General features: G+C 44.7%; 1 protein-coding gene across 1 annotated transcript in view; it reads right to left on the reverse strand.

Annotated features, from left to right (window-relative positions):
- Window positions 1–422: 422 nt before the first annotated feature.
- The window catches only part of ILDR1 (immunoglobulin like domain containing receptor 1), a 35,615-nt gene continuing 8,701 nt past the window's right edge, over window positions 423–27,336 (reverse strand). The window contains exons 2-8 of the mRNA XM_054482099.1: window positions 20,081–20,251; window positions 18,351–18,500; window positions 14,843–14,962; window positions 14,410–14,556; window positions 7,292–7,423; window positions 6,259–7,079; window positions 423–1,515 (exon numbers count right to left, since the gene is read on the reverse strand). Of these exons, the coding sequence (XP_054338074.1) occupies window positions 1,474–1,515; window positions 6,259–7,079; window positions 7,292–7,423; window positions 14,410–14,556; window positions 14,843–14,962; window positions 18,351–18,500; window positions 20,081–20,251 (1,583 nt within the window). The 3' untranslated portion in view covers window positions 423–1,473. The remainder of the gene's footprint in view (window positions 1,516–6,258; window positions 7,080–7,291; window positions 7,424–14,409; window positions 14,557–14,842; window positions 14,963–18,350; window positions 18,501–20,080; window positions 20,252–27,336) is intronic.

Consider the following 27,336-nt stretch of genomic DNA (forward strand, 5'->3'; position numbering starts at 1 on the left):
CACATGTAATTAAATTAATGAGACTGGGGGAAAATGGATGTGTCAATAAATGGGATCTAAAGTGAGCACATAAGGATATACTGTTAAAGAACATACACACATACTCTCCTCCACTCAGGCCATCTCATTCCAGTCTGCTCAGTGTGGATCTCTACATCAAGGACAGATGGATTCATGAAGCTCCAAAGGGGCTGAGAAAAATGGGAGGGGTTAGTTGAGCCTATTATAGTGAAAATACAGTCCTTTCTTCCTGGGGCCCTCTGAGTGGCAAGACCTGTCTGGATGCTTCTGCTTGGGAAATCTCAACTCTGAAAGGCTGAGTAGTGCCAGGAGAATGGTAGCTCCAGAACTCCCTCGGTTGGTCGGGGTCTTCTCTGAACTTTAGTGGTGAAGGTGGCTTAATCCAATCAAATGCACCAAAGTAGGAAAGCAGATATTTATTTGGAGCAGCATGCTCAGCTTGTCATGTTTTCTTTCTTCCTTATTTATATACTGTGTCATTCCCAAGAAGGATTTAAAGTGACTTCAATCAATACACAATATATATGAAAATATAAATTAGATATACAGGTAAAAAAGAGCAAGAGGAAAACAAGGCACAGGAATAAGGCTGGTGCAAAACTGCTTCTCTGTGATTTTCTATACTTATAATAAATAGTCCATTTATGGGCTGGCAGGATAAACTCCTAACAAGAAAGGACCCTCAAGACATGCCATGGAGGAAGATACATTCCCATGGGAATGTCCCTATACTACTCCATAGATTTCCTTTTCCTGAAACGTGTTTGATTTCTTCTTAAAGATTCCCAAGTTCTCATTTTGAGAATGGCCAGGGTTCTGGGCAGTGTAATCTACTGAAAGACTCAGGCTACTAAGTTCCTGAGGGATCACATTCCAGTCAGGGTCCATTACAAGTCAGAGGCTATATAAATATGCAAAAGAGCATGAACCAAGGCTAAAACTACAGTTGGTAATTCCTCGAACTCTAACTTTTTTGTTTTTTGGCTTTTTGGTTTTTTTAGTAATGGGGACTTGCTCTATTGCCCAGGCTGGAATACAGATGTGTGATCACGGGATCCTGGCTCATTGCAGCCTTGCACTCCTGGGCTCAAGGGATCCTTCTGCCTCAGCCCCTTGAGTAGCTGGGACTACAAGTGCATGCCACCACACCTAACTAATTTTTTTTATTTTTTGTAGAGACAGGGTCTCACTGTGTTTCCAAGGCTGATCTTAAACTCCTAGTCTCAAGTGATTCTTTCACTTTAGCCTCCCAAAGTGCTGTGATTACAGGTGTGAGCCACTACACCCAATCTCAAACTCTTGTATTTAAAAATCTTCTATTTGATTCTCAGAATCTAAGCCAAAAACTGTTAGATTCAGACTTGCAGGTCCCAAGTCAGCTGGAAATCTAGGTGATGCTGATGACATACAGGAGCCGAGAAGTAGCCACAGAAGTTGTGCTGTGCTTGGTGACTAAATGACCACACTCCTTCCACTATGAGAGCTGTCTTTCTCCTGGGAAATAGAAGAATACACACACACACAAAATCCAGTCAGTGCAATCCGTCTATGCATGTTACACATAAGGTGCTCTTGATTCACAAATCCTAAGTGGGTGGTGGCTGCCAGGACAGCATATCTGAACCTAAAAAATATTTCTTTACTCTTCATGAAACCAATCTCTCTCCCCAGGCTTAGGTTTTTCTTGCTTACCTCTCTAGAGACTCCCTCAAATACCTTTAATTTCTGAAAATTTCTTCCAGTCTAATTCACTCTGCCTCTTGCTCTGTTTTCTAATACCTTCAAGTCTCCCTTAGACTGAAAAAGGGGTACCCTGTTCCATTCTTCAGTCCATCTCTCTCCCATTCATTCATGAAGACATTGCTCAGTTCTCTTTTTCCTTTTTATAATCTCCTGAATCATTCCTTCCCAGCCCTTTTCTAACAAGTTTGGCTTCAAACCTTAGTATTTCTCTGAAGTTGTTTTTCAAAGATCACTAATTACTTCTTCCTGACCAAACTCAGTGGCTTTTTTCAGAAGTTATTCCACTCTACTTGGTCTTTGGGCTTTTTCCACTTCCTCGGTGAGGGTGAAGAACCGTGGTTTACATTTCTCATATTTCTCTAGCTATGGTAGGGGATCATTTTATTTAAGTTTTGAATACTTATAGTTGTGGTCCATGAATGTAACCTTCCTCATCTTATTTGAAATAGGAGAACGAGGTATCTGTCCTAAAATATACTGCTCAAAAGGGATCACATATGTATGTACATTCATGTTGCTATAAAAAAAAAGTCTCCAATTTATCATGAAAGTGAGTTTTAGGGGTTATGATTTCTAATCAAAATACTGCAGGATAAATGTTCTCTGACATAATGGAAAACAATGAAATGCAGTAAAAGGAACTTGTCCAAGTTTGCTAAAAGAAAACCTAGACATGATCAAGGAGTAGACATTTTGTTGAAAGCAGGAGATTAAGAATGCCGACATAAAACTTTTTAAAAATTAAATCAAAAAGTCAAGAAAAAATCTGGGATTCTCTATAGAAAGTCTGAATTTAGCTTGGAGAAGAAAGAACACAGTGGTTTTCTCTTGTATTAGAACAGGTGTATACTGGCCAAGTTTGGAACAAGCCAGAAATAACTTGAGAATGTCTTAGGGCAAGATTAGAAAGAAAGATAATTCATTGGAAGGAGTCCAGGAGCCTGGGCCACTCAAGTCTGTATCCACTGAAGGTAAAAGCTTGAAGTTTTTGCTCCTTATATTTCTGAGGTTATAGCTTCAGTGGAGTGAAAAGGCCACCAAACCTGAATTGAGAAGATCTTGGCTGAAATCCTGGTTCTGAAGTTGAGTGGAAGATCCCTCAATATAACCTCCATTTTCTCATGGGCACTGTGTAACATATAGTTCCTATCTATTTCAGGTTCCCATGAAATCATCTGCATGGAAGCCCTTGTTTGTCAGTATCTATTTGTTAAACATTACGCTTGAGAGTGAAGGTTCCACATGAACAACAACAAAAAAGTTGTTCCATTTATGTTTTTCTAAATGCCAAATGAAGTATTTTAAATAAGCATTTTATAAAAAGTTATGGTAAAGCTGTAGCTGCTGAAAGCCTGCTTTAGGAAAATAGTGATACATCTTATCAACTCAAGCAATGAACAGGAACTTCCAGTGCTGCATGATGGAAGGTCACCATCTAGAGGCCCAATTGTGTTATGATGTTTCACTACAAGCTCCAGTGACTCCAGAGGCTAGGAAGGCAGCCTGTGTAAGAAGCAGCAGCCAGCCCCAAGGAGAGGAGGGAACAGCAAGACTTTGGCCCTGCAGAATTTGCCTCAGTAAAGGCATTCAAAATTCCAGTTATAAACAAAACAAACTAAACACAGTGCCTTCAAACTGAGCAATCTGCCAAATCAAGCTTTGATCCTGGGCCTCTGCTCACTGTCAGAATATGAATGGGAAGTTGAATGTGGTAAGTAAAGTGATAACTCCCTGGGAGATAAGCTCAAAGAGGCTCCAAACAATGGAGGCTTTTATACTTTCTTGTACAAAATCTTTGCTTCTTGGGAGTAACTTTACAATTGAAAATTTGGTTTGGTTGTGGTAGGTGGCAAAGGAAGCTGTGATATTTTCAGAAAATGAGGAAGAAATAAAGTCACCAGAAGATATCATTGACTCCAAATGATAATCTCTTTCTCTGTTCCTTTTTTTTCTGAGTCAAGGTCGCATTCTATTGCTCAGGCTGGAGTGCAGTGGTGCAATCATGGCTCACTGAGCCTAGAACCTGGGCTCAAGTGATCCTCCTATCCTCCTGAGTAGCTGGGACTATGGGTACATGCCAGTGCACTTGACTATGCTTCTCTCTAAGGAGGCAGCATGAATTATTGAAAGGGCACAGGCTTGAGAATCAAAGCGCAATTCAAACCTGAGCTTCACTCCCTATTGGCTGTGTGGCTTTAGGCATGCTACTCGACCTCTCAGAGGCTCCCATAGTTGTGAGGATTAAATGAAATAAAGCTTGGAGGCCAGGCACAGTGGCTCATGCCTGTAATCCCAGCACTTTGGGAGGCCGAGGTGGGCGGATCACGAGGTCAAGAGACCGAGACCATCCTGGCCAACATGGTGAAACCCCATCTGTACTAAAAATACAAAAGTTAGCTGGGTGTGCTGGCATATGCCTGTAGTCCCAGCTCATCAGGAGGCTGAGGCTGGAGAATCGCTTGAACTGGGGAGGCAGAGGTTGCAGAGAGCTGAGATCGCACCACTGCCCTCAGCCTGGTGACAGAACGAGACTCTGTCTCAAAAAGAAAAAAAAGAAAGCTTGGAAAGGGCTTAAAGGGCTTATCCAGTGTCTGGAATATAACTGGTATTCCTCACCCTTCTCTCACTTACAAGAAGCCACATAATTTAACTTACAGAAAATAAAGAAAAGAAAATAATTTAACTTAGAAGAAGATAGCATGTAGATTTGGGGCCCAAAACTGGATCTTAACTTTTTTTGTTGTTGTTGTTGTTATAATGAAGAGACCTGGTTTAGTCACTACATGAGTAAAGGAAGTGTGATTGTGTTTTCTTTCAGGATGTAATTTTCTTACTGGTAACACGGAAGAAATAGTTGTATCATCTGTAAATGAGGATAATAGTACAAAACACACAGGGTTGTTGTGAGGATTAAGTAAGATGTTATATAAGATGTCTATAACTCAGTACCGCTTAGCAAAGGGTAGCTATTTTCACTATTGTTGATCCTTGTCACTCAAGGGACATCTGTGAGAAGATGACATAATTGCCATTGATTATTACAGAAATGTCTGCTGGTCTTTGCTACCTTCCTCACAAATCACTCTCTCACCAAGGCTCTGCTCTAGAAAGAGCAGCACTGTGGCTCTCCTAAGAGGCCTGCTCCTTTGCACACACCATGTGTGTGATTGAGTTTTTAAAAAAACTCACAGCAGAACATGTACTTCCAAATGACAGTTGTATCCCTCAAAGCCTGTGACAGACTACATTTCTTCTTTTATAATATCTCTCTGCTCCGGGAACTTATTTCAGAGTTACTGCATATACCTTTGACCATCTCAACAGAAGCAAAAGAGAAAAGGATTTTGGTCAAATAGAGAAAAGATCTTCATGGGTAGCCTGTAAGTTGGCTCTGAGTCAGTTTATTAATGTTTTTGAGCAATGACAACATATCTTTGCAAAGTGGCAACATTAAAGGAATGCTGTCATTTGGATGTATTAATTATAAATTTTTTTTTTTTGAGACAGAGTTTTGCTCTTGTCACCCAGGCTGGAGTGCAATGGCACGATCTCAGCTCACTGCAACCTCCTCTTCCCAGATTCAAGTGATTCTCCTGCCTCAGCCTCCCAAGTAGCTGGGATTACAGGCACCCGCCACCACACCCAGCTAATTTTTTGTATTTTTAGTAGAGACACGGTTTCACCATGTTGGCCAGGCTGGTCTTGAACTCCTGACCTCAGCTGATCCATCCGCCTCAGCCTCCCAAAGTGCTGGGATTACAGGCGTGAGCCACCACGCTCAGCCCCAAATAATTTTTAAAGTCACTTCTTTAAAAAAATACAAAAGATCTGCATCTAGGGGCCCTAAAGGCCTACTTCCTTCTGTGTTCCCCTTTTAACTATGTCTGGCACCCATTGGCATCTTGCCTATTCACAGAATCTTAATGTTTTGGCCCATATGTGGAATATCAGGGTTTTAAAAATCAGTTTAATGGTCCTTTCCAGGGGATGTCTCAGAGGGTCCCAACCTCATATATATCAGGGCCTCGCATGCTGACTTAACAAGCCTCTTCTGTCAGGCCCAGTGTTCTAATCTGGGGTATGGAAATAGGTTGCTAAGTAAAGAAAGCAAAGCAGCTGTGAAGGGAGGTGAGGCTTTAGCCACAACGGCCTGCATTCAAGTCCTAGCTCATGGCTTGCAAGGTGCTTCATCATGCTGAGCCTCATTTTCTCCTGTGACCTCGCTTGGCCTGCCCTACAGGACTGCTATGACAGCCGAAGCGACGGTGAGAAGGCCCTTCACAGGCAGTGAACTCTCCCTGCACTCTGCACTTGCTTGATTTCTTTAGCTCTAACAAGAGGTAGTCCACCCAGCCCACCGTGTAATTTGGGCAAAACAGGGAGGAGGCACCCTCTGTGGCGGAATGAGAGGCAGCCTGTGTTGGCTGTGGTCATGCCTGGCTGGAGGCTCCTCTCTGCCCATGCCCAACCCTCAGCAGGATGCCCCAGGCTCACCGAGCGCCTCTCCACACTCCCTTTTTTCCTGCTATTCTTGCCTGGAGTGACATCCAGTGAGCGGTAGCTAGGCGGCTTCTCCTCGGGCCAGTGTGGGGAGTGCGAGCGGCGGCGGTGGGCCCCCCAGCTCTGGGGCTGCCTCTCCTTGTCCTCTTCAGAGCTCCAGGAACTGAGGCCAGAGGGCAGGGGAGGAGAGTAGCTGCGGTGCCTGCGTCGTCTCCCGTGCCTCTGAGTGCTCTCCCGGGGGCTGGGCCTGCGGGGCCTCTCCTGACAGCGGCTCCTGAAAGGAGGGTGGCTCGGCTGCCAGCGTGCCTCGATGGATGAGGGGACATCGCTTAGGCTGTCCCTGTCTGACCAGTGTATGGGTGACCCATTCAGCCTAGAGCTACGGTGCCTTCCACTCCACGATGGGTCCAACTCCCTTCTTTCCAATGCCCAAGACTTTGGCCCCCGGTCCTGGAGCTCCTGGTGGAAATCAGGGTAATGGTGCTGCCTTCTCCCCTCCCTCAGATCCCAGGGCCTGGAGGGAATTGGGGTGAGCCACTGCTGGTGCAGGGAGTCACTGGTCCTCCTTGAGGATGACAGGTCTCTGATCAGTGGGGGCAGGTGGATGATTCTGCGTTCCACGACCTCAGAGCCCAGGGAGGACAGCATGCTGCAGGGATGGCCAAATCTGGCTTTGAGATCGGGGGGCAGAGGCTGGGCCAGGTTGAGGTTCCGCAGTTCTTTCTCCAAATACTCCAGGACACCATTGGCGATGGGAGGGTGATTGGTGGTCTGGGTCATTGGCATCTGCGGGAGGCTGGACCGCAGGGACAAATCTGAATGGAAACAAGGACAGGACATATAAACAAATGGCCCAAAACATACACCTCAGAATCAGGACATCAAAATGTGACATTGGTTAGCATGACTCCCTCCCATCCTCCATCATGAAGATGCCTGCCGCATTGGTCACAGAGGCCTTGATGTAGCCCATGTTCCTGCCCTTGCCCTCTGCCCTCCCCTACCCCAAATCTCTGGAAGAGTTTACCTCGCTGCAGCAGCGGGTGCATTGGATAAGATGAAACCTGGGAGCTCCTGTCCGCCCCCCAGTACAGGGGTTTTTCCATCATCTGAGGACCTAGGGCCTGGGCCTGCTTCATGTAGCGGTGGCGGGCCAGGGCTGCAGGGGAAGAAGGAGAAACGCAGACCCTCAGCCAGGGCAAGCCCACACCTCCCACTTCACTTCTTTCCACCTAAGGGCCTTGCAAGAGGCCAGCTTCTCTTGTCCATTCTCACCTATCTTACATGGGAGTAAGGGTTAAGGGGGTAGTAAATTAAATGTACCCCTGGCGAGGAGCTGGAATTAAATTATCTTCAAGACTGCAACTTCTGTACCCCAGGAAAGTATATTCTTAAAACTTGACTTCCTAGCCTCAAAATCATTTCATCATCTTGCCCATTCCTAAGGTCACCCAAAATGCATAGGTAGATTCATGGATACTAGCATACAATGAATTATTGGGCCATAGGCCAATAAAACTAGAAGCCAAAGGCCAGAAACAGAAGGTCCAGATGCAAAGGACTTAGAGGAGGCTGTGAGTCAGGGGCTGGGGGCATCTGCTCAGAGTGAAAGAAAAAGGGAAGGACATGATACTGAAGATAATGGGCAGAATTACTTGGCAATTGCATGGAACGGTGTTTCTAGCTGGCATGCCAACCCTGGGTGGAAGAAAACTTGTGGGAAGAAGGCAAGGGCATGCAAAAAGCTCAAGTAGATTCCAGTGGGTCCTTTCTACTCTTCCCGCCTTATTAAGTATTGCGATTGTCCCTAAGTAGGGGAATTTCTAAGGGGTGGGGTGGAAGCAGGGAAGGGAGATGAGAAATACTATTTCCTTTTATGGCAAAGAAAATCATATAAAAAAAGTAGTGCAAGGGATCCATAAAAATGTCACTCCAGCCCCTTAGGTGGGGCTGGTCTGAGGCATACAACCCTCAGTAAGTACAAATTAAAAACAAAAGCATTTTGTTGTTTTTGTTCATGCTTTTCTATTTTGGGGTAGTTGTGGCTGAGTGCCTTATGTTTCCTAAGGGATCTGCCTATCCACGCGTGTTGGACGTGTGCCTGTACGTTAAGTGCAGGAAGTGCCAGCCTCAGTGTGAACGAGGATAGGCCCCAGCCTGGCATTCTCAGTTCCTCCTTGCTTCCCTGGCCCTGTGGGCACCCCTAAAACAGCAGGGCCAGGCACAGTAGAAGGGGGCAGAAAGCTGGCATCCTGAACACAGCCACATAGGGTGTAGGGTTTGCCAAGGCCAGCAGCAAAGGGGTCATCCAGTGGGCTGCCCAGTGATTCCAGTATGAAACTTCCAGCACAACAGGAAGTGGTTGTAACAGAGTCCCCAGAAGTGTCCGGAGCTCCAACCCCCAGTGTGAGTCACAGCCTAGCCTGGAGGAAATCAGACGCAAACTTGCAGCAGCTCCCCCAGCAGCTACACCTTCATGCCAACTGATAGCCTGAAGCCTCCCTGAAGACAGGTCCACAGGCTCAGCACTGCCCTCTCCCTCTGCAGAGATGCCTCTCCCTAGCTCCCTCTACTGGCCACCACCAACACACATACTGGAATGCCCAGCCTTATACATGTAATTTACTTTACATAAGCTAACTAGTTCTCTGAAAAATCTCTTCATGTGGGAATCCAATGAGGAAGCTGGGCTCAGAGAGATTACCTTCCCAGCCTAAAGTCCCACAGCTAGCGACTGGCAGAGCCAGGGTGTGAACCTGTGTGACGCTCAAGCCTACGCTCTTTGTGTGCCACACCGCCAAGTCCCCAGACTCCTTTATTTTCTGTGATGAAGCAAAAAACCTTCCCTGCAGGGGAATTTACCTCTCTCTAACTCAGCTCTAGACCTTTCAAAGTCCACTCCAGACTAGTCTCTCCTTCCATAGCCTGGGGACATCTGATTCCAAGGAGAACAACCCTACCCACTGTACCCCTTTAATGGAATCCTCGCTTCTTCCAGATTTATTTAGCCACTCCTATTCCCATTTAGCCACTCCTCCTGCTTCCTTCAATCAGGAAGAAAGGCAGAGTTGTGCTTCCTCTTTGCTTCTCAAATGATTTTTTCACTAATGGGACTCCCTCCACAAATAACTCTCTAACAACCCTTCCAGATCCTCCATGAGTGTTTCTGACATTTCCCTGAGTTTTTTTACACAGTCCAGAGATTAACTCACCTGCTCCCTTAGCTGCCATACCTTTTTTTCCAGGGTCTCACCCTTCCTTCTTGCACTAAAACTAGTGAAACACGATGGAAGACATAGCCTTTGAGCTTTTCTCTTGCCTGCCTTCCCCCGCATCCCTGAAAACAGCCTCACAGGATGTCTAGGCTATCAGGGGTATCTGTTGCTCACCTAACAGGGAATCAGCTAGGCAATAAAAGTAGGAAACCTGGACAAGGCAACAAAGCTGCAAAAGACTCCCAATAAGTTACCTCTTAACTTCAGTGGAGTAAAATCTGCCTTAGTCACCCTTAATGAGCTTGTTAAAAATACAGCTTTCTAAGTCTCACTCCCAGGGACTCTCCTTCAGTTGGTCTAACACAAGGCAAGAAAATTTGTGTTTTCAACAAGCTCCCTGTTCCAATAATGTAGGAGTTAACTTGGAATTGACTGCTGAGGATTCTCAACAACCCTTTGGTCACCATTCCTTACCATCCCCTCTCCACTCTTACAGAACCCATTCTTGCCCTTGTTTTGTTTTTTTGTTTTGTTTTGTTTTGTTTGAGATGGAGTCTCGCTATGTCACCCAGGCTGGAGTGCAATGGCATGATCTCGGCTCACTGTAACCTTTGCCTCTGGGGTTCAAGCGATTCTTCTGTCAGCCTCCCGAGTAGCTGGGATTACAGGCTCCCACCACCATGCTCAGCTAATTTTTGTTATTTTTAGTAGAGATACGGTTTCACCATGTTGGCCAGGCTGGTCTTGAACTCCTGACCTCAGGCGATCTGCCTGCCTCGGCCTCCCAAAGTACTGAGATTACAGGCATGAGCCACCACGCCCAGCCCTTGCCCTTCTTTTAACCTATGGTCACTTAGTCTATTTGCTTTCTCCAAAACTACCAGTCCTCCCTGATTTGACTGACCAGTCATTTCTGGGACATCCTCAGGTGCTTCCTAGAATCTGATGCCCCTTTGAACTCTTGTCATTTTAGCTTTAGGAAACTACCAGCAGATGCTTCTGGGTCCCAGCCAGGCAACTGACCTCAAATAGTCCTCCTCCCAATAGGGCTTTCCTTTTTGACCTCTCAAACATGCATTCCCTCCTCTATAGCAGCAGGTTAAACATTCCCCACCTCTTAGGTCTTCCCCCGCCTGTTAACTTTCTGCTGATGACTTCATCTCTATTGATGAAGAGGAACCAGCCCTGAACATGGAGCCAAGAAACCTAGGTTTAGTCCAGGGCCCACTGCTAACAGGCTGTAACAAGTAATTGTGGAAAAATCTCCCTCGACTTCACTTCCCTCAGCTGTGAGGTAGAAGGAGATGGGGCAGGAGAGATCAGAGAGTCTCACTGTGGCTGTGGCCTACTGCTGGGCATGCCTGGAAGTTCTCCAGTAAGTAGGGCCAGTAACTACTCTAGAGATGAAAGCCATTTCTCCAGTTCTTAGGGAAAAAATACGTTTCCATTTCAAAAATGTCTATCTTTAAGTCCTACCGAGGGCTGTTTACCACTATTAGGTGAACTATCAAGGGTTACTAAAATTTGGTCTTATTTTCATTTTTCTCCGCTCTAATCCTTTTTTAACTCTCACTAGAAAGTGGGAGCAGGTTGGGGAGGTGGGATGTGATCAAAGAAGTTCAAGAATCACTGACATGTTTCTTGAAGCTTCCTTCTGCATCTAGAATTTTGATTTGCTGAAATCGAGTCAGGCAGATGTGAGCTCCCTCAGCTTCCTCCCTTACATCTTAATCATCCTCCACATTTTAATGACTTCCTTTCTGTCTTCAGAGGCCAGGCTGCTTCACTTTCCCTTCCGCTCCCTTTCTAAGGCCAGTTCTTTCCTTGTAGGGCTGAGGCCACTCCTACCAGCTTCATCACTCATCAGTGACCTCACTTCTTAATGCTTCACTTTACTCATTTGATATTAACCTTGGTTCTTTGCTTATAAACATGTTTAGGACTACCTTATTCTACAAACACCAACAATAACTCCTTACTGCTCTAACCAAAGAGCTTTCTTTAATAACTCATGCCCTTCCATGCAATTCTTCTTGTCAACAAACTTCTCAGGACAGTCTGCCCCAGTGACTCACTTTGAAAGTGACCTCATCGGCCCAAGTTCAGGGATCTTTGTAATCTACATTTCTTGATTTTACTAGTTTTTTAATATGAATCTAATCCCTCAGGAGAAACAACTCTCCCCCAGAACCTCCATTTATTAGTTTACTAATAAGGGGTGCACTTATCATTTATGTTAGCTTTGTCCCCAGTCTTGCCTGCTTTTAGTGCCCCACGAACCTAGGGAGTCTAAGCAGTCATCTTGGGTGGGTTTTTCTTATCTCATCCTGCATATTATTACTCCAGTGACAGTGACTTCTCCATGGCCTCCTCCCTAAGATCCCTGAAAGGTAGGGGGCCCCACAGTCCAATGTTGCATCCTCCGCAACTTTTCCCCTCCTATGGTGTCTTAGCCAATCCCACAGTGATCCACTGCCACAGAGGCTGTGGCAGTCTCTGCCGTAGGAATGCAGATTCTCACAAGTCAGATGAACACGGATTCAACTCTGCAAAGCCACTGCTACTTCCTAGCTGTGGGGCTTTTCTGACCTTTGGTCTCCCATCTGTTAAACAGGGATGACTTCTGCCTTCTAGGGTGGTTGTGGGGATTCAGTGAGGAAATGTATGCAAGGGGACTACACATCAGACATCCAATAAAAGTTAGTTCTCTTTTCCTATAAGACAGCAACCTCGGAGCACAGGCCTGAAACCAGACTCAGGCCACCAACTTTCTTCACATTGTAGATCAGGTTTTGTTTCTATCTTAATAGGTCATTCATTATTTTTCCCTTAAAAAATTTCCTTTCAAATGGTTCTAACTGATAAAGGTGGTTATCTCTGGGTACTCAGATGAGTCATTACATTTTCCTGAATTTCTCAAATTTCCTACAATATAGTACTTTATTTAGATCATCAGGAAGAGGAAATGTTATTGAAAACAAAAGCCAAAAAAAAAAATTAAAAACCTTCTATTTAAAGCAGTTGGTGCTATTCCATCTATTTGACCAAGAAAATAACTTTATGGAATAATTTTGTATTATTTTGCCTTTACCATGTATTCTGTAGCCAACATTTTTTAGGGCACACTTCTGTTACAGTTCTGTTTTAAAGGATCAGATGTTAGTCCAAAGGAAGATCACACTGAAAGCAAGATCATCTGCTCCCTCTTCCCTTGCCCTAACTCAAGGATTCTTAAAGTGTGGCCCCTCTACCAGCAGCAGCACATCACCTGGGAACTTTTGAGATAAGAAATACAAATAAAGTTCTAAGCCCCCAAATGACTAACAGACCCCCTCTTGACCAAGGGGACCCCAGAGAAACCTTGGAAGCTAAGTTCATGGCCATGACGGGATGGGAGGTCAGACTCACTTCATTATATCCCCTCTCACAGTGACCAGCCCTTTCAAAAGACTCCACGTGGATAATGTCAATTACTAGTTTATCTTCCCAGGTACAGAACAAAGGCAAGATAAGGTCTAATTCTTCTTTTCCCCTTTTCTAATATTCACCTTATCTTATGTAAAATATAGATTTGCTGGGCACTAACTAAAGTTTCACAAGTATATAATCATTTGTTTCATTGCTGCCTCCCACTTCTTAAGGAAAATACTAAACCTCCTGGGAAGCTCTTTGGAAAAAAAACAGCCACAGATGCATCTGTGACTTATGTTTTTTCCCTGGGTATGCCCTCAAGCTAGCTCAATAAACCTCAATGATCTGAGACTTATGCCTCAGTCACTCATTTTGATTGCTAGAGAAATAAAAATTCTCAGGTCCTACCCCTGACAGGTTGAGTCAGAAAACCTGGAGGTGGCAGCCAAAAATTAAGTTAAGGAGGAAAAAAAAAAAAAGAAGAAACAGAAATCATCCCTACCTCCTGACCTCTGGAGAGGGGAGAGTGGCTGAAGGTTGACTTGATCACCGATAGCCAGTGACTTAATCAATCATGCCTATGTAATGAAGTTTCCATAAAAACCCAAAAGGACTAGGTTCAATGAGCTTCCTGGCTGCTGAAGACGGAGGTACTGGGAGGGTGGCACACCTGGAGAGGACATGGAAGCCCCTCCTTGCTCCCACATACCTTGCTCTGTACATCTCTTCATTTGGCTGTTCACTTGTATTCTTTTAAATATTCTTTGTAGTAAGTGAGTAAACGTAAGTAAACTGTTCCCTTAAATTCTGTGAACTGCTCTAGCAAATTAATTGAACTGGAGGAAAGGGTCATTGTAACTCCCAATTTATAGCCATTTGCTCAGAAGCACAGGTGACAACCTACTAGTTGCAACTGCAATTAGCATCTGAAGTAGGGGGTGGTCTTGTGGGACTAAGCCTTCCACCTGTGGGGTCTGGTGCTATTTCCAGGTAAATAGCATCAGAATTGAGTTAAATTATAGGACATTCAGTTGGTGTGCGCTGAAGAATTCCTTTTTGTATGGGGAAAACACACACACACTTGGTGTCAGAAGTATCAAATGGCATGTGAGAATAGGAAAAAACAGTTTTGTTTTCCTTTACAAGTGACCTTCTCTCTTACTGGCTTATTTAAACCACTCGCTCCAGCCCGCCTTATGTCCAAATGAGGTCAGTGCTAGGAATGAAGATTGAAGCACAGGCACATCAGGGCTGCTGAGGAAATGCCATCAGTAGGCAGAGCTACCTGAGAGATGCTTTAGGCAGCCTGAGAAGTGGACAGGCAAATGTCCTTCCATGTGGCTACCTGGCCTCCCCAGGCATCATTTTCAGGGCTGAGGCTAATGTCCTCTGTTCCTATGATGGGAGAAGGGCATGGAAGAGAACCTGGAAGAACTTTTGACCTGGCACTTGAAGCTGATCTGCTTGAGGTCCTGGTCCCTAATCCACTCCATTACACTGCTTGTCTGTCCCCTCTCACCTTCCTCAGGACAGCAGCAGCGGGCGGGACAGCAGGGACAGCGGATGTAGCAGCAGCAATACTGAGGACAGCACTGGCACCAGCACACTCCAATCAGCAGCAGGAGGAGGAGGGCTCCCAGGATGATGAAGATCACTGTCAGCCAGTCTGCAGGGGAGAAGCCAAGCAGCGGCTGAACTAAATATTCAGGGGGAGGGAATACTTCCAGTTCTGATATCATAGAGGTCTCATAAACACAGCTCTTGACCTACAGGTTAAAGTTGAGCAATATACCGGCAAAAAAGTAAAAGTTTAGCTTTGATAAGGGAACTTCAGAGGTTGATAATCCAATGACAAGAACTTAGGCTTGCTTATTTCTGTTTTTGTTTTTTCCTGTGAGTAAAAGTGTTACGGCAGTGAGGGTGACTGTATAGAAAGTTCCAGTAGCACTTACGCAGGACGATGAGCTTTACTTCCTTATCGGGGTCTCCTGATGTGTCCCCTGGAGCCTCAATGGTGCAGTAATACACTCCATGGTCCCACCACATCACTTCATTAATCACAAGATCTGCTCCTACACAGTAAGGAGGGACAAAGTGCCAGTGTCAGAGGAGAGAGCACTGGTTTCTAACCCATGACAGCCTCAAGACCTGGGCAGCATGGCAAGACCTTGCATTTATAAAAAATAATAATAAAAAAATTATCCAGGCATGGTGGCATGCGCCTATAGTCCCAGCTTCTCTGGAGACCAAGGTGGGAGGATCACTTGAGCCCAGGAAGTTGAAGCTGCAGTGAGCTATGAGTGTGCCAATGCAGTCCAGCCTGGGCAATACAGTGAGACCCTATCTCAAAAAAAAGTTAAAAATAAAATACTGTTTAAGTTGCCAGTATATGGGGCTTTTACTTACTCGCAATCAAACCTAATCCTAACTGGTACAGTGGAAATGATTATTTAGCTGCATTTCAGATGAGGAAAATCAAGACTCAAAGGAACTGGCCTAACAACATACAGACAATGCTCATCAGAGGTAGGTTCAAACCCACATCTCTCTGCCTCAAAGCTGGTACTCTTAACCACCAAGCTTTCCTGTCTTCTCTAAATTGGGTGGAAAAACTCCACATTCTGGGTCCCTTATCAGCCTAAAATGAGCAGTTATCTCTGGATCCTGAAGGACAGGTATGAGATGAACTTGAATAAAGATAAAATGCCAGTATTTTAAGAGTAAATGTAACTCAAGAAGAGTTTCAGTTCTAGTGGGCACTCAGGTTTTTTGTGTACCTCCATTAGGATAGATGAATGATTTATATATATATTTGCTGTATATTCATTTATTTTTAATTTTAAGGTCAGGGGTACATGTGCAGGTTTGTTACATAGGTAAACGTGTGCCATGGTGGTTTGCTGCACAGATCATCCCATCACCTAGGTATTAAGCCCAGCATCCATTAGCTGTTCCTCCTGACGCTCTTCCTCCTACACCCCGGCACCCTCCAACAGGCCGCAGTGTGTATTGTTCCCCCCGTGTGTCCATGCATTCTCGTCATCCAGCTTCCACTTATAAGATCATCAGGGTGGACAGACAACCTACAGAATGCGAGAAAATTTTTGCAATCTATCCATCTGACAAATGTCTAATATCCAGCATCTACAAGGAATTTAAAATGAATGGTTAATATTTATGTTCAAGTTTAGCAAAGTCAATAAATATTCACTAAAGCCCTTTTGTGGGTCCAGCATTATGTCAGGCACAGAGGAGATGTAAAGAGAAACAAGACCCTTTTCTGTCCTGAAAGGGTTTAAAATCCAGTCAAAGGCATCAGGGCAGCCTCCATGTGAAGTGCAGTGGCAGTTCCAGCTCCCTCACCCACAGTAAGTGCCACGGAACCTTAGCATTACAGACTTGCTCCTGCTAAGTTGGTGGTAATATCTGCAATTCTTTATTATCTGTTTGTCAAGAAATGTTTATTGAGGAAATGAAACAAAAATGCAAGGTCACGCACCAGTGGACCTAACTTTGACTTCTGTTTCCTTCTCTTTCTACGTCAATATCTACAATTTTTTCCTACCCACTATTTTCCAAACCTACTACCTTTCCCAGAAATAAGTTTACCCCAGACTTGGAAAAATGATGAAAGTGCTTTTAAAAAACTCCCCCTCAGGGTATGATGTGTATTGTAAATCTGCTCTAATTTTTATTGGTGACATAAAGAGTATTTTAGGGATGTCAGAGTAAAAAGAGTTTTCAGATATGTTAATATTTTAAAGGATCTAAGGACTGATTTGACAGGGTCATCTCAAATGATGCAGGCATAGGCAAAAAAGTGTCAGAAAACAAGGGCTTCAGGAAGTCCCAACAAGCCTGGAGACAGAAATAAAAACAGAGAGGAATACTAATGTATTCCTGTGGTAGTAAGAATGAAGCAGGGTTTGAGCCAAAGGTGGCTGGGAGTAGAAGTAGTGGAAGGTATTTACCTTCATGTTTTTAGGAAAAAAAAAAAATAAGGGCAGGGACTAGCTACTATGGGGATTTCCATCCTTCAGAAACTGTTCAGGTAATTTGCTAATTAAAGAGGCTTGAAACTTTGAGGTCAGATAAGAACAAATTCTGCTGGCTTTGGAAAAGGCAGAACCACCTTGGATCTTTGAAGATGCCCCTGAAGACTAGAAAAGAAGGACAGATGTACCCTAAAACTGAGGGCTGGCTTGGGGAAATCAGATGCCGAATGTAAAAAAAAAAAATATCAGACTTAAGTGTTATAGACAAAACTGAAAGCAATTATTAAACTGGTTCCCGTTAAGTGACCTACATTTAAACAGTCAGAATATTCACTGATTCCTTGATATTGTAGCAACGGCCACCATGAGTGGCCCACTGGGTGTATTCTTCCCTTTTTCCCCTTTTAACTAACAAATATTTATTTAACACAGCACATAAAGCCCATTGAAATAGGCTCTGAATTCAGTGCTGGTCTATGGCAGCAACTGTGGATTACACAATAGAAATATGAGGAGCTAGGCTAAGCCATTTACCCAAAAGTACACGGAGTGATAACTAATGCTTACTGCCCACTTCCTGTTTGCTAAATGCTGTATACATATTATCTTAGTCCCCACAAATCTCTATGAGCTAGGTACTATGGCAAGTCCCATTTTATAGAAATTGAGGCTGAAAAATCGGAGAGGCTTGCCCAGGTTCATATACTCTGTAAATGCAGAATTGGGATGCACACCCGCACCTGACTCCAGAGTCAGGGCTCTCTCCACTACTCCCTGCACTGGGCACAGAGAATAGATAGGCTTTAGACACAGCTCTCATGTATTGCGCTAGATATTCACTTTGGAGTAGGGAGGAAGATACCATGATGCCCGTCGTTCAGATGAAGAAACAGAAGCCAAAGAAAATAACTGATCATTGGTCACTGAGCTAGTGAGAGGAAGCACTAGGACTCTCACTTGGGGCTTTTTAGTCCAAGCCCAGTGTTCTTTCCTCTATCAGTGGAGGACAGTGGTCTCAAGGTGGTCATCTGCTCAGAGGACCCTATTTCCTTCCATATGAACAACAGGAATAGCCGGAGGGAAACTCAGGGACCTGGGGTTTCAGTAGGCCCTGAGGTTTCAGTAGGCCCTGAGAGCAATTTGTGGAAGGAATCAAAGAAACCTGATCCACACCTTAGCCCTGAATCTCAGAAAAGCAAAGGGAACCATTCACCCCTAGACCTTTAGCCAAAGCTATAGATAGCAACAGAACAACCTCTGGTCCAGAGACCAACTTCCAGGGAAGTAACTTCAGCTGGTGCAGCACATTCTGTGAAGCTGGCACTTTCCTCAAACAATGACAGTGACCAAGTAGACCAACAGGCAGCAGAAAGAAATGGGAAATCCCACGCTGACTCAGCCTGCCAGGCCTGGTGTCTGCACCTCCCCCTACCCCCAGTTCCCCTGACACCTCCCCCGCACTCACGGTTCTGGATGGTGATCTTGCGCTGCCGGTAATCTACCCCCAGCACGGGCTCATTCTGCCCCCGCCGCTGGGCCACGATGCGAACTTCCCGCTGGTTGTCGTTGCAGTCATTGGATGGGTCCTGGCCCAGGGATAAAGCTGCCTGGTATGCTGAGGAGAGACGGCACACTAGAGTCACACAGCAATAGGGGGTTCCCACAAAAAAAGGTTCCCTTCCTGCTCCGGGCGTGAGACACAGTGAAGTGTCTCAATTTTTCCCAGGACTATTCATCCCTTGGAACTCTTGTTAATCATGAAGATCCTGATTCCGCAGGTCTAGAGTGGGGTTTGAGATTCTCATTTCTAATATGCTCCCTGGCGATACCAGACACCACATTTTGAGCAGCCAGACTCCTGACCATCATTTTCATACCAGCTCTATTCTAACTTCCTTTGTCTCATTTTCAGAGTTACCCCAGCCTCTCTCTGCTCCCATGGAATTCATCCACCTGCCCTTAAAACATAAGGTCACATGCCTGTAGTCCCACCTACTCGGGAGGCTAAGGCAGGAGAGTCACTTGAACCCAGGAGGCAGAGGTTGCGATGAGTTGAGATCATGCCATTGCACTCTAGCCTGGGCAACAAGAGCGAAACTCCATCTCAAAACAAAAACAAAAACAAAAACAAAAACAAACCAAAAAAAAAAAACCAAAACAGAAAATATAGGGTCTGAGAGCTGCTATATCTGCCCCTGGCAAATGCCTGCTCCCCTAGCCTGTCCTCCCTGGCCACTTAACTCAGGCATTTTAAGAGTAACCCCCAGGAAACAATGCCTCAATTTAGAGAGAAGTCTTCTGGGGACAATGGCAGACTCAGTGTGTGTCTCAGACAGCTCTTGAGGTTCTACTCAAATCATATTGTGAGACATTAGCTCAAGGGCTCAAAAAGGTAAAGACTAATGCCTCCCTCTCCCTTTGCTTCTTCTCAGGAGGCTCACTTTTTCCTATAAACAGGGTGTCCACTTCTATTCTCAAAATCTCCAAAAAATTAATTGTCTTGGTGCTAACAGTGGGGTGGTTCTAGGTTCCTTTGTTCTTTGAGAGAAGGCAGAAATGGGCAACTAGGAAAGAGCTCTGATCCAGACAGCACAACCCACATGCCTGGGGCAGTTGTTACTGAAAGGCAGGACTGGCCAACTCTAAGGCAGAGTTGTGTAGCACTAAGAGAGTCCCCACAGTTAAAGGGCTGCTTGGGGGGCACTGGAGGGCTTAGTCAGCAGAGGAATGACCATCTTCCCGAAGGCAGACTGAAGAAGGGAATATAGCAAGGAGCAAGAGACTTCACAAATGACCACTCATCATTTGTGCTGAGTGTTGAGTCTTCTTGCCTGCATTCTAAGGTGGTGGGGGTGAGGGGAGGCGGGCCTGCATCATCAGCTCAGCACACTGGCATGGAACCAGGAATGGACAGGGAGGCAGGACTTTTGCCTAATGTTTAAGTTTCTTTAAATTTTTTTGAGAACAAAGCAGGAAAAAATTTTAAAATAAACTAGTATGTGACCTTGAATACATTATTTCATCTACCTGGGCTCCGTTTGTTTATCTATCAAACAGAGGAACTGCATTAGGTGATCTTTGTGTCTTCTCCTCACTACCAAGATTTGTAATCCTAAATAATCCCTCAACCCTAACCGCAGTATGTCACAGAGGTGTCTGGGACCCACAGAGGGCCAAGGGGGTAAGGATACTCACATGCTGAGTAGTAGTCAAAGATAGGGTCCTTGCAGAAGGACTTGAAGCGCCATGTCACCACCACGTCCTGGAGCTGGGCAGAGGTGGTGTAGTCACATTTGAGGATGATAGAGGCAAACAGGGTGACATAGCGTTCTGTGTGCTGGACTGTCACAAGCAAGGACAGGCACCCTAAAGCCAAGAGCAGGAGAAAATGCTGAAGGTGACCTACATCTGCTCATGGGTAAGAAAAGCAATGCAAATGAGCAAAAGATATTGCCTGCCATCCTGCCTGACCCTGGCTAGGAGCTCACAGACAGAGTCTGGGTTCTTACTCACCTGGGCGGGTGGGGTGGGGTGAGAACACACTCAGCAGCCTCAGAGGGACATAAGAAGAAAGGAGTGAGGAAAACTCCCAGGAATTTACAGTGCATTAACAGTGATGACATATCCAACAACAATATAAGGATTGTATCAAAATAAAGCCACATTTGTACTAAAGTGACACTGCTAATATATTTTTTTTTCCTCACATCACATCTCTTCTTAAAGTGGTTTCCCATTTCCTAAGGATAAAGTTCAAGCTCCCTAACCAGGCCTACGAAACCCGTTAGGTCAGCCTACTGCCCTTCTCATCTGCCCCATGTCCCTTCACGTCCCATCTCCCACTCGAGGGGTCAGCCATTCTGAGCTTTTCTAAGAATGCTAAGACCATTCTCTTCTCCAGGTGCAGCTCTCTCAGCTTGGAGCACTCTTCCACATCACCTGCCACTGCTCCACTCTCTTCCCTGGGCTAATTATGATTCGTGCCTTGGGACCTCAGCTGAACAGGGTTTCTACTTCTGTCTAGCCCGTAGACAGGGTTCTGTGTCTGGAACCCTACCTCCTCCAGCAGCCCTCCTGTCTACAAGTCTGGGAGAGGGGCCTCCCTATTTTTTTCCTAAGTGCGTCATCCTACCCCTAGGCAGCACTTTTCATGCTTCTTGTTGATGGTCTGCTCACTGTGGGCTCAGAGAAAAACGCAGTCGGCCTTCTCAAAGTCATTGCTCAAATACCAGTGCCCAGTACTGTGCCTGTCACCTACTTGGCACCCAACAAATGCTTGTTGAATAAATGATGGAATGAATGACTAAGAATATATTAACCAGTGGAAATTCAGCAGTACAGGCAGTCAGCATAAGCATAGAGCAAATAAAACAGATGTGACAAACTGGATCAAGAAAAACTTTAAGAAATTAAGAGGAGATTTTTCCTTTTAAAAAATATCCTCTCCCTACCCTCCAAACCTACAGGCATACTTAAAGCTCCAGGTGTGCCTTGATAAGGGATTAGGTAGCACCAAAATGTCAGGTGGGACTTTGGCACAGTCAGGGGTCCAGACATAACCAGCACCTTGGAACATTCCTATGTTAGTTTTGTTTCTAGGCCGAGTTATAAAGGGGTTCTCTAGTGGGAGGTTTAATGTGGAGCAGTAGTACTCAAACTCGAGTATGCATCACCAGAGGACTTGTGACAGCCCAGATCACTGAGCCCTATGCTAGGAGTTTCTAGTTCCCATAGGATTTGGGTGAGGCCCAGTGACACACATTTTTTTTTCTTTTTTTTTCTTTTCTTTCTTTCTTTCTTTTTTTTTTTTTTTCTTTTTTTGAGATAGAGTCTCACCCTGTCACCCAGGCTGGAGTGCAATGGCACGATCTCAGCTCACTGCAACCTCCACCTCTCAGGTTCATGGGATTCTCCTGCCTCAGCCTGCCAAGTAGCTGGGATCACAGGCGCCTACCATCATGCCTGGCTAATTTTTGTATTTTTTAGTAGACGCAGGGTTTCACTGTGTTGGCCAGGCTAGGCTCAAACTCCTGACCTCAAATGATCCACCCACCTCAGCCTCCCAAAGTGCTGGGATTACAGGTGTGAGCCACTGAGCCCGGCCTGAGCCACTGCACCTGGCCTTCTTTTTTTCTTTCTTTCTTTCTTTTTTCTTTTTTTTTTTTTGAGATACAGTCTTGCTCTGTTGCCCAGGCTAGAGTGCAGTGGTGCAATCATGGCTCATTGCAACCTTGACCTCCTGGGTTCAAGTGATCCTCCCGTCTCAGCCTCCCAAGTAGCTGAGACTACGGGCGTGCACCACCATGCCTGACTAACTTTTTAATTTTTTAGTAGAGATGAAGTCTTGCTATGTTCTGGTCTTGAACTCCTAACCTCAAGCAATCCTCCAGCCTCAGCCTCCCAAAGTGCTGGGGTTATAGGCGTGAGCCACTGCACACAGCAATTGATATAAATTTCTAACTAATTTCCAGGAGATGCTGATGCTACTGCTCTGAGGACCATACTCTGAGAACCACTGGTGTAGACTCAATTTAAAACACACACACACACACACACACACACACACACACACACAGGCTTTAGATTCAGATGCAGCTGGGTTCAAATCAAACTTTAATATTTACTTGAATTTTGAACAAGTTATTTACTCTCTCTGAGCTCGTTTCTGAGCCATGAATGGAGATGATGATAGTGCTAGCCTCACAGGTCCTTGCAAGAATGCAATGAGATAATCCACTGTCCTTGGCATGAAGCCTTGCACATACACTGCCACATTAGTGTTAGTATGTGAGTCTCTTCCCTTTTTCCCCTTATTACGAGGGCCAAGGAGAAAGAGGTTGGAGTTGGGGTTTTCTCCAACAGAGTTTTCAAACGGAGCCACCTTCATTTTGACCAAGGTACTCCCACAAACAAAACAAATGTAGTTATTATCTTACGGAGCAGCTAGGTGGGCATGTCTTGAAGGCTAGAGTCACATGATTCTTGGGTCCTGCCTAACCTACTGGTCACAGCCCTTATAAGACTGTCCTCTTAAACTTCTGATAGGCACCTGCATCTGGGTTCCTCACATCCATAGACAGACAGCAGAATGCTGTTTAGGACAGGCACTCACAGAAATGGCCTGACAACCTTTCTCCAGGACTGGGCTGTGATGCAGATGCCCCATGGCAGATGTGCTGGATAGAGACTCTGCAGCAGTGCAGGTGAGAGCTGTGGGCAGGAAGACTTCATGAAAGGAAATGACTTAACCTAGGCTCCAAGAAGCAGGTAGAACTAAGATCACGCATGAGAAGTAGGAAGAAGGCAGAGAAAATCGTTGTTTCAGTAAGCAAGAAAGGAGGGAGCAAAGAGCCTTATCAGGAAGGGGCAGTTACTTGGGTAACCTGGGGGAAACCAATCTAGCTGTGTCTCCAGCTTTATGGAAAACAGAGAAGATAAATAAGTCTGGGCTGGTGGTGGTGAGTGGGAGGTGGGGCGATGGGGCGAAGTCTAAATCACAATCCAGTGTCAATTTCTTGTCCATGGATCATCACTGAAGTCTTTTCTGAAGAACAGTAATGGGTGAAAGTGGTGTTTTTAGGAAGATAGATGACTTCCCCACTCAGCTGTAAATGAAAAAAAATATCATTTTTAAAATAAACCTTGAGTGGTTTTGGGAAAAAAAGCTGCTGTCTCCATAAGCTGTAGAGTCCCAGAAATCAGGCCAATTAGAATGGAAGGGCCAGTGACCAGCATCTCAAGCCTAACATGGCTTTCTTAATCTAATCTTTGGTTCTTGTTCTTTCTCTCTGACTACCCCTTTGTGTGTTTTTTGTTTGTTTGTTTGTTTGTTTCTTTTCTTCCAGAACTGACCTGAAATAGACCTTGGAGATCTCACCAACCACAGTTTTATGTGAACAGTAGAAGCAGCCACAGATAAGATTTTCACAATGAATAGATTGCCATTGTCAACACTGGCTTATTTGGTTCCATAACACACATACCAATGAGAAGAGAGAGGAAAACATGGATATTGGTCTAAATAAAACCTTAGGTTCAACAGCATCTTCAAATATATTCTTTTATATATTAAATGTGATACCTGGGAGAAGATTAGCTGTGCTCACTTCCTGTACAACAAATCTGAGGCTTGGAAATTTAAGGGACTTGTCTGTGGTCATTCGTTTTTTCTAAGGGGGTCAGAGTCGAGATTCTGTCCCTGAGCAGTGCTCCTGCCTCTCAGCTTGGCTATTCTTTAAATAAAAGATAATTGGTATTCACAAGTTTGCAAATAATTTGAGCTGGGGGCCAGGCTATGTGAGCAATAATTAAAATATAACTGTTGCAGTCACTCTGACACGGTGAAATAAAGAACATGTAGGCTCTTTATTTGGCTGAATGTAATTTGATATAAATAGCAGTTTATTCAACACTCTAGTCAATATCACCTGTATAGAGGTAGAGCATTTGGGAGCAGGGAGACCAGGTTTGCTGGGGGTCAGAAAAGGAAATTTGGTTAGAGTCAGAAATTGCCGTGGGGTAGCTTTGAAGATTGCAGAATCTGACACCCTTGAGGAGGGGAAATGGGGAGAAAGGTGATCACTCAGTTCCCCTTCCATGAATGCCCTTATTGTGGACAAACCACATTTGGGGTGACACAACTCACCTATACCAACGTCAGCACTGACTTTGCTGCTTGGATACTCTTTTATCTTCTCTTCTATTTCATCCCTGTGTGAATATCAAGCCTTGATATCTGCCAGGTTCAACAAGTTCTGGCCATCTCGAGCTCATTCACGCTCTCTCCAGGGGTCTGCCAGCCAGCCCCACAGCATCCTGCGCAGACCTCACATGTCCACCCCCTGCCGTGTCTCTCTCTCTCTCTCTCTCACACACACACACACACACACACACACACACACACGGAAAGAGTCCCAGGAGAAGAGGTACTGAACAACCCAGCAAACTCTTTTCCCATTTCTCAGTTGTTGCTGTGGTTCCTTAGCATATATTATGCACCGGGTGATGTACATTCTTGGTCTCTAATTCTCACAAACCCCCTCAGCTGGGCAACAGCCCTGCTCATATAGGTGGGCAGAAGTTCAGTTCAGAGTATAAGCCACACCCCCACGTGTCCAACATCACATACCTAAAAAGTGTCAGCATCAGGATTTGAGCTTGGGCCTTGCTGACACCAAATCCCAATTTTTCCCAAGCAGGCAAGCTTGATCTTCCAAAGTAGAAGTCAGGCACCAGGCTCTTAAAAAGCAGTCGGATTTTCCAGATTGGGAAGGAAAGGCAGTAGCAAGACAGTCCATCTCAAAGGCAAAAATCTCCCCACTTTCTTTTCCTGTATCCTCTAACTTCTCTGTAAACCTAACCACACTAGGCACGCACAGAACTAAGCAGGTGGAGTTTTCAAGAAAGGACCCAAAGCAGCAAATCAGGCTGAAAATGTGAACAGGATCAAAAAAGAGAAATGCCCTGATTATAGTCATCCTAGTTACAACTTTGCTCTTTCAGGCTTACTACAAGTTTTCAAATTCTTAATTTTTTTTCTATTCTTAAATTTCCTTTATCCTGTGGCATTTTCTCCTCCCCAGTTCATTGACTCCTCATTTCCTAGCTGTCTCTATCATTTTCTTTTAAAAACGTTAATTCTAGAGCCTGACTCCCTGAGTTCAGATTCTGTCTCCAATCCCTAACAGCTGAATGGTAATGTAATATAAGCAGCAGTTTATTAAACACTCTAGTCAACATTAGTTGCTGGGGGTCAGAAAAGGGAATTTGGTTAGAGTCAGAAGTTGACCCAGCAAGTTATTTCCAAACTATTGTTTTCCTTTGTATGCAAAACTGAGATGAAGATAATACCTGCCTCAGAGGGTTGTGGTGAGCATAAAAAAATGCCCCCCATTTAGCAAAGAGCCTGGCACATACAGACATTCAACAAACCTAAGCTATCATTTGTATCATTTGTATTTATCTTGACTACTTCAGGAGTTCCAGATCCACTGAGACTAGCATGTAAAAGCATTTTGAAAAAATGATACAAATGTAAACTATCATGATTGTCTTCTCTTTGCAAAATGAGTTGGTGCCTCAAAAGCTTCAAAAGTTTCGTAGCTTTGTACCCTGGTAGACTCATTCACAGCTTGCCTGGCTCTGTGAAAGAAGGGAAGGGGACCTGTCACTTGGGTAGAAAGGAAACTTCAGATGAGATATCAGAGCTCATGGGAAGGAGAGAAGGGGAAGGGGATTCTCTGATTCCCGCCATCAGGTACTTTCCAAGGCCAGGCTGCTGTGCTGAGTGGGGACTACCATCCTACACTAAAACAGAAGGAAACACACCAACCAGGGCAGAGTATCTTTACAACTAAATGTCATCTGTTCCTAAACACATGCACATCTTTGCACATTTTTTATTCCTCATTTCCTGTGTAGTATTAGATTGGGCAAGAAGGAGTTTTAGTTTCTAGAAGATACTCACACAGTATAGGAATATAGGTATATATTCTAAAATATTTTTTAAATTAAGAACTATTTTGAAGGACTAGATGGCACTTCCCCTCCTTTCCCATGAACGGGCCTGCTTGGAAGGGATGGTAGGCAGGGGGGTGAAGGCAGGTCTTTGCTGGCAAGGGACAGTGGCCTGGGACTGACAGGAATTGATTCCTGAATGTTTTTCAGGTATACAATCACCCTGATTCCATGTGGCAGGTTAACAAAATGCACACAGGTTCAATACTATCAGAGTTTATGTCTGAGCAGGCTATCTCACCAAGCATATTTACCATCAGTGCTTGTTACATTTCCTCAGATAACAGTGCAAATATGAGAGGAATCAAGGAGAAGAGGGACTAGCTATGAACAAGAAGGAGCAAGACAAGAAGTGACTAGCCATGGACAAGAAGAGACAAAGACAAGAGGGAGTGGTCATGAACAAGAAGGAAAGGATGGGGAGAGCAGAGAGAGGAGGAGACCGGGAAAGCAGATGGGTGGGGAGAGGAATGATGTCTAGGTACTGTGTGTTTATCCAAGGTCTGGCAATGCAACACTCAATAGTGCAGCACCCCCTGAAAAGGAAAGTGCTATGTGCTGAGCACTTACTATGTTGTATGACACAGTATTGGGCGTTTTATTATACATTATCTCATTTAACCTTTGCAAGAAACTGATGAGATAAGCTTTACTTTCTCTCAATTTCATTGATGAGGAAAATTCTGAGAGATTAAGTAATCTGCTTAAGGCCACAGAGCTAGAAAGTAGCAAAGCTGGATTTAAGCTTAGACCTCCACTACACTACCATGTCTTCTGGATAAGTTTTCTAAATGGTTGAGATTTAACCCTTTGAGGAATATTCACACACTTAAGGGACATTCACAAATTTATTTTAATCATTTTGTACAGAAGCCCTTCTTTCTTTTTCTGTTTGTTAATACAAAATAAATAAGTGAGAAACTTCAAACAGTGGA

Source organism: Pongo pygmaeus, chromosome 2 (genome assembly GCF_028885625.2).
Source record: "Pongo pygmaeus isolate AG05252 chromosome 2, NHGRI_mPonPyg2-v2.0_pri, whole genome shotgun sequence".
In the NCBI taxonomy this organism is placed as follows: domain Eukaryota; kingdom Metazoa; phylum Chordata; class Mammalia; order Primates; family Hominidae; genus Pongo; species Pongo pygmaeus.